Source organism: Zea mays, chromosome 3 (genome assembly GCF_902167145.1).
Source record: "Zea mays cultivar B73 chromosome 3, Zm-B73-REFERENCE-NAM-5.0, whole genome shotgun sequence".
NCBI classification, from domain to species: domain Eukaryota; kingdom Viridiplantae; phylum Streptophyta; class Magnoliopsida; order Poales; family Poaceae; genus Zea; species Zea mays.
Window position 1 is genome coordinate 136383542 of NC_050098.1, and position 7172 is coordinate 136390713.

The window sequence follows — 7172 nt, forward strand, 5'->3', positions numbered from 1 at the left end:
ATGCACGCCTATAGATGGCCAAACGGAGGCCCGACACGGGCCAGACACCCGCGTGCCACAACTTTGGCCTAGGCACGTCATGCCGACCTACTGACTGTGCCGGGCCAGCTCGTTAGCCCGTCGGCCCACTTGATTAAATCATCGTAAAATGTTAAAAAATAATGCAGGAGTTGGGGTTCGAACCCATGCTCTAATGAAAGAAGGACAGAGGATACTGAGTGAAGCTGTCTAACTAGTAAAACATCATGATCATATGTTTTTAATATTGAATATAAATTGTATATATGTATATACATTTTTTTGTAAAAAAAAATTATAATCGTGACGGGCCGAGCCAGCACTATAGGCTGAGGCTACAGCTCAAGCACGACACGACGTTCTTGGCTCTTGCAAGCATTAGGTCGTTTCTGAGACCACATTGGCGCAATGGACTCAACGGTGTTTGAGGTTGCTGAATTAGAAGAAGCAACAATAATTTGTCACACTAACAGTAAAACGAAAGATTATTTGTTGGTTTTAAACGTTAGTAGTTGCTACGAAGTAGCATAATTTATATGGAGCGCATCCAGTTTTTATTGATGCCTGACTTTAGCAATCACTCCATATTTTAATCTATCTTTTTATAAGCTTGAGTTCATGTGACATTTTAGAAACTTGAGCTCACAAAGTTCTCTTATTTGGTTTCTGTATGGTGGAATTATGTTATTTTATAATCTCTGTTCGTTTAGTCAGTCGTTATGAACTCTCTTCTAACCGCTCACTTCATTGACCGTGTTGTACCAAAACATATTGGATGAAGTAAACAATAACATCAGTTAGCAAAATAAAAAAATATTATACGAAGAGCATAGACAATTAATAAAAAATCTTGAATTTTTTTGATAGATAGTTTACATAATTATTGTTATTGTTTTAAGTCGTCGCAACACACGAACAAAGTATAGCAAGAATAGTAGAGATTTAGGCTGGCTCTAGCAGGATCCTGTAAAAGCTCCTGTCCTCTAAATATAAAAGTTTGTTAGATCCTTTATCCCTCCAACAAGAGACTCTAAAAGGTCCTCTAAAATTTAGAGGATGGCATGCATGCGCTATGTATAGAGATGTACGGTGGTGCTTTATACACTATGCTGATTTCTGTGCACGTGCTGACGAGCGGTACAAAATAATATAGAATGTCAAATCTGGTAGCACTGTTGATATAGAGGATGAAATTTAAGGGATATTGCTGGAGATGAAGAAGATATAGAGTACAGAATCTTTTAGAAAATGTTGTAAGAGCAACTCCAATAGTTATGTAAATTTTATCTCTCTAAATCACAGATTTAAGAAGTTGCTAAATGGTTTTTGGAGTAAAAAAATGTAAGTTCTCCAATAGTTCTCTAAATATAGGTTGTAATTTTGTTTTGTATTTATCCACATAAAAAATAAGTCACAAAAACTATATAATGCAGTCAACATTTTTGTTTAGGGAGTTGTTAAATGGTTGCCAAATGTAGAGAGAAAATAAGGTTAGATGATAAGTTGTTAAATTTAGAAAGTTTATTTAGAGAACTGTTGAAGAATAGTTTTCATGTTAACTACCTAAATTATTGATTTAGGAATTCTTTTAGAGAACTATTGGAGTTGCTCTAAAGGATAAAAAATATTCTTTTAGTGAATAAAATTTAGGGGACGTTGCTGGAGACAACCTTAACGCACTGCTAAAAGAGCTCGACGACTACGTTGTATGCTGATCGATTCGTCTCCGATCTCCTCCTTCGACCGCCGCCACCTTCGTCTCCGAGACTCCGACGATGTCCTCCGCCGCCGATGAGGATGCGTTGTCGTCTGACAAGGTGCGAACGATTCGCGTAGCGCTACAGGCGCCCCCTCTCCATGTTGTATCTGGTTTACTCTCTCTCTCTCTCATACTTCCTTCCGGCCGTGTCCGTGCGTTTGTGTCAGGGGAAGAAGAGGGAGGAGGACGGCACTGACGGGAGGAGCCAACGTCAGGAGGGTGTCGAGGTGGCCGACGGGAAAGTGGATCTAGGAGACCTGTACGGCGCGGCGGCGGGGTGGGTAGAGGCGCGGACCAGCTGCCCGCACATCGGCACCATGCCACCCGCTGGTGCTGACGACCTCGCGCGCGTGCCTTCGCCCGACTCTCCGTGCTCCAGGTTTGGCGCAACCTCCCTCCTGCTAGAGTTCTCTGTGGATTCTTTGGTATTCCCCGCAATTTAATTTTCGTGAACAACACTGAGATGATCGATCGAACATGTAGAGGAACAAAGGTTTTTACTTGCTGACAAGGTGATTGCTGATTGTTGGTGGTCAGACAATTGCATGTTTAAAACCTATCGATTATTTTTCTGGTTCGACCAAAAGTATTACTTGCTGACTAGTTGTAAGTGTATCCCAAAATTCTCAATTAAACATAAGTACAGAATTATATCTCAAAAACACTTAAATAAAACCATTTATAAATCATCGGATCATAATTTATTTTTTATTTTTAAGTTTAATTATCATGTGAGGGTCCAGGTTGCTCTTAACCGTGAGCACGGCTGACATATTAGTTTTACGATACAACTTTACCCACAAGCCATGTATCCCATCTAGCCTGAGTTGTACAGACCTGTAAACACTGCCGAGGTGAATGACTAGGGATCCATTATCATGCTTTTACAAAATATCCTTAGTACAAAGCCACCCGCTAAGGTTTCCACGTAGTATTGATGACCCTCTGAGCGAGGTAACTTAGCCAAGACTATCACCCTATGTTAACATGAGCTGCCACCAAACCACTGTCGCCCCCTCTTGCCCATCTTTCAGGTAGGGCTGCTATGCACTAAGTCTATAAAGCTAATTACCAAAGCCAGAGACACCCGATGTATGTTGTGTCCTTAGACTTGAGATTGTCGCATGTACTCAAGATGTGAATTGATCTACTTAGTGACTATAAAACACTACTCCATAACTGGAAATTTATAAAGGTGGTTCTAGGTTTGTCAGGAAGCATGCTGTGAGGCATGGTCAGTCAAAATAGAATTGGTCCCTCTCTGCTTGAGAGAGATATCTCTGAGTCTCTCAAGTGATTGGATCAAGAAATACATGGTCGTGCTAGGTTAAATGTTAACCTATAAAGAATTCCACACAATATTGAGAAAGAGAGGTCAGCTTAGAATCAGACCAAATATCGTGAGACAAAGGGAACAACACATACATAATGTTGTGATGGTTTGCCTGATATGATCTTTATGTATATATAGGAGTTGACATGTTTTGCTAGAGGTCGTTGTTATTGGACCATGTAGGAGCATTCGGGCCATGTTTATGTGTACGTGAACCTATATGGTCACACACTTAAAGGGTTGGAAGCTTAATTCGGATGGGATTTGGATTAGACTAGGTTTAGGATTACTAATAGGCCTTTGATTCGTGAGCCCAACAGGGACGCCTATATATTGAGGGGTGGAGACGCAGCAAGGGGTGAACCCTAATCAGCCACCAGCTATCGCGCCCTCCTCGCTCTCGCCACGTCGCGTTTGCGGACCTAGCAGTCTGGTGCACGACGCTTACTCCTTGCACGTGTGGATACCTCGGAGGTGTTGCAATTGCAAGGATGTGATGGACGTCGGGATTGCACGTCAATGCTCGACGCGATCGTCTACATCGAGACAATTTTCAGTATGACTGCGCGTCTAGTGGTAATCCCGTGAGTTATAACTGCAGTTGTTCCTGTTTATTATGGGGTCAAATTTTTTGTTTTACGCTAGTGTAGTCTACCCATAATCCTACGCTGAGGTACCTAGAGCCCCTGGCCTTGTATCCCAAGGGCGGTCCGGACCTAGGCCATCTGGGGCTCAGAGTCAGAGCCCCTAAATGTGCTAAGGACCCATGGCAGTTATGTGTAATGTTGTCTCATGACCAAAGGATGTGTCAGGTCCACTAGGGATAGTACGACCCTGAAAGATTGGCCCCACATCTAAGTGCTCGAGGATAAGTACATAGCAAAAGCTTAATGGATAAGTCTTGTGTAAAACACATTAATTTGTGATGGGCGACATTACAGGCCTAATAGTCGTGTTGGTGTGCTATTGCCACGACTTAGGTTGTAGGGCACTTGAAATTACTATGTTATACATGCATCGATCCTGTAGTCATGTGTGCGCACGTGATGTGGACTATGAAATACAATCAACTATATAAGGATACACCAACTGCCAATTACGCACGTGATGAGGCCTGATGTCTGCATGCACAACTTATCATACCTGCCCCTGCCTATAGTCTGATGATGACCTCGAGAAGGAACAGTTGTGGATGTGGATAAAAAATAAGGCTCCCATGTATTGCATTAAATGTGACAGATAACCTCATGGCCACGCCTTACCTTGACATTCTCTCAGGGGGCAGGTGTACTCGTTGCCAGTGAGCAGGCATATTGTCATGTTTAAGACCATATTCGGTCCGGCAATCATGCCCGTTACTAGGGAACGGTAAAATCACTATAGCCATGACTAGGTGGTACGACTATACTTTCCCATATTAAAAATACATAAAAATGTGCTAAACTTCTATTATGGCATATCATCGCCATTAAGGCACTCATCCTCACTCTGAGCAAGGCCTTATGAGGTCATCTTGACAGGAATGATTAACACAGACGCACACTGTGCACTGCATGACTACGAGGTAAAGGGTATGTTGTACGAATATAACCATGATGGGACGGAGGCAGTAGGCTACATGGTAGGTAGGGCCCACAAGTATAACATACATGTAAGCTCTTTCACTCCCTTGAGCTATAAAAGAGAGGAGATGAACAATATTGAAGGGATCAACTCATTCTATGTTCAATATTCCGACTCCAATAGGGAACACACAACATTAGGCAAGCAACACGTTTAGAAACAGGTAGAGTGAGCTTGGCAAAAGTTCTTCCTAGTTTTGTAACTTGTTCCACCGAAGCAAATGCATCTACCAAAGAGAACATATGGTATTACACTACTGTGGCTCAAGCCTCTATAGAAACTGTGTTTAGGCTCTGATGCCTGAATTGTAGACATACTCTACGATGGCAGCATTACGCGCCGCTACCCTTTCTATCTTTTTTGGTACCCTGGTGCCGTTCCGACGATAGACCCTGACTCCTGTGACTATGGCTCTAATTCCATTGAGATAAGCTGGCGCATAAAAGCAGAAGCATGTGGTGTCAACATTTTCATGCACCAAAAGTTGGGTCGTGCAATCCACATTGAGTGCCTAAGCCCCTAGTGGCAGCTTAGATCTATAAAGGTTGAGTACAATGTACATCAGAAATCAGAATACTCATGAGATTGGGATTTTTTTCATGCAGATGTAATCACCCTGCTGAAAACTGGTTATGCTTCATATGCAAAGATGTGCTTTGCAGCCGTTTTATCAACAAACATATGTTGTGCCATCATCAAGAAACTGGTCACTGTCTTGCTTTGAGCTTCAGGTAATCTGTTGACCTTGCTTTGATTAATTGTTATTTTTACTGTAAATAAATAATATTCCTTAATTCCACATAATATTGTATTATCCTAGTTTCATGACTATGCATGGTCTCAGCCTTTACCTACCAGTAAGTCCGAATAATAAATTCTCTAGTGTTTATCCCTACATACAGGATTTTTTGTAACAAATAATATTATCTCAATATCATCTGCATAACTACACTGGCTCAACAGGTGGGCTCCTGATCAGACCAGTGACCACTGGACCACTAACGTCAATGGTCCACAGCTTTTACCTCTGTTTTTTAAAAGCCATTGTGCCAAATACAGCTTTTTTTGTTGCTATGATTCATTTTTCGAGCGATCGCTCATTGAAAACTTGCTGTTGAGCTGATGAACAGTGAATTAATTGATCCTTTTTACTAGAAAGAGGGCAGACCCAATGTTGGAGGCTCCCACATGACGGGGGAAGGGATAAAATGAGACAAGTCTTTCTTCCGCAAATGCGGAGAGGCTGATTCGAACCCGTTACCTTGTGACTCAAGTGAAACGGCTCTCACCATCACCATTGCACCAAGTCTATCCTTCCGTTGTTACTAGAAAGAACTTAAAACAAAAGTTCTGAAGTTTCTACATCTGCATTATTGATCATAAACATGAATTTTTCAAACTCTGAACAGTTACTAGGCCACATAAATTATTATGCAAAAACATTACACATTAAAATTTATGGCTGCTCTTTTTTTTCCACAATGGGAAACCTGAATTTCATTACTAAAAAGCATCTACATCACAAAGTAGTTTGAGTTACAGGCAAACCGAAAACCATAGATGTCCACAGAAGGTGCACCTAGGGCTCAGTGTGTGGCAAAACCCCATACCATCTAGATTATAATATCGTTATTTTTTTATGGAGTTTCTGAACTTGTTGTATACTGATCATTTTCTTGTCTTATGTTTTTAGCCATGCTTTAATTGATTTTTGGTTTAGTCCTGCAGATTGTGCAAACCATAACATAGCACTGTGCATATAATGTTTTGCAGTGATCTGTCAGTTTGGTGTTTCTCATGTGATTCATACCTAGATGTTCAAGCCATTTTAGAATTGCGCCCAGTGTATGAAGTTGCACATTTGTTGAAGTTTGGACAACGTCCACCATTTCGATCACTTGATGTACAGGATTCTGGCACTGGTGAAAGTGGAAGTGTGTCAAGGGCTTAGTTATATGTATTCCAGTAATGAGTTTCTTTTCATGATACTTCAATCAGATTCAGACAGACAGTTGTCTACTATCCTGGCATTTCTTAAGCTGCAGTGCAATATAATTCATTTGAGAAGCCTTGTTTTTTTGCTCTTTACTTTTGGTTAGTATATTTTGATAGCTCAAAGCATCCTTACATAGTCATCGTTGCGTAGTTTGCTGTGTCGAGCATGAAGCAGACGACAGGTGTAAAGCCTGTGTACCATAGGAGATTTTTTTTTTCTCGAACACGTGGGAGAACCACGCATCAATATATATTAAGAAGATAAGAAAAAGGGTCTAGAAAAGACCCAGTACAAATGTGCCCAGAAAGCACCCCAAAAATTAAAAAACCAAAAATCAAACTACAACCAAACCTGCCTAAGAGCAGCAACCCCTCCAAGACCCCATAATAAAGCATCATCATGGATGGACAGCAAAATTGCGTGAATGTTTGGGGAAGCATTGT

At 41.2% G+C, this 7172-nt stretch overlaps 1 protein-coding gene across 1 annotated transcript; it reads left to right on the forward strand.

Moving 5' to 3' along the window:
* The first annotated feature begins 1676 nt into the window (after positions 1 to 1676).
* On the forward strand, positions 1677 to 6812 carry LOC100273587 (histone deacetylase 6). The gene is made up of 4 exons (NM_001148004.1): positions 1677 to 1835; positions 1945 to 2156; positions 5339 to 5464; positions 6507 to 6812. Exons 1-4 carry the CDS (start codon positions 1794 to 1796, stop codon positions 6682 to 6684), a joined length of 558 nt encoding a protein of 185 aa, NP_001141476.1. The 5' UTR covers positions 1677 to 1793; the 3' UTR covers positions 6685 to 6812.
* The last annotated feature ends 360 nt before the right edge of the window (positions 6813 to 7172 follow it).

Excerpts from the sequence above, each read along its gene's own strand:
- LOC100273587 (NM_001148004.1), top strand. The coding sequence starts at position 1,794 with ATGTCCTCCGCCGCCGATGAGGATGCGTTGTCGTCTGACAAG. Across the intron at positions 2,157-5,338 it reads CCCGACTCTCCGTGCTCCAG|ATGTAATCACCCTGCTGAAA; the intron begins GTTTGGCGCAAC and ends TTTTTCATGCAG. Across the intron at positions 5,465-6,506 it reads TGTCTTGCTTTGAGCTTCAG|TGATCTGTCAGTTTGGTGTT; the intron begins GTAATCTGTTGA and ends AATGTTTTGCAG.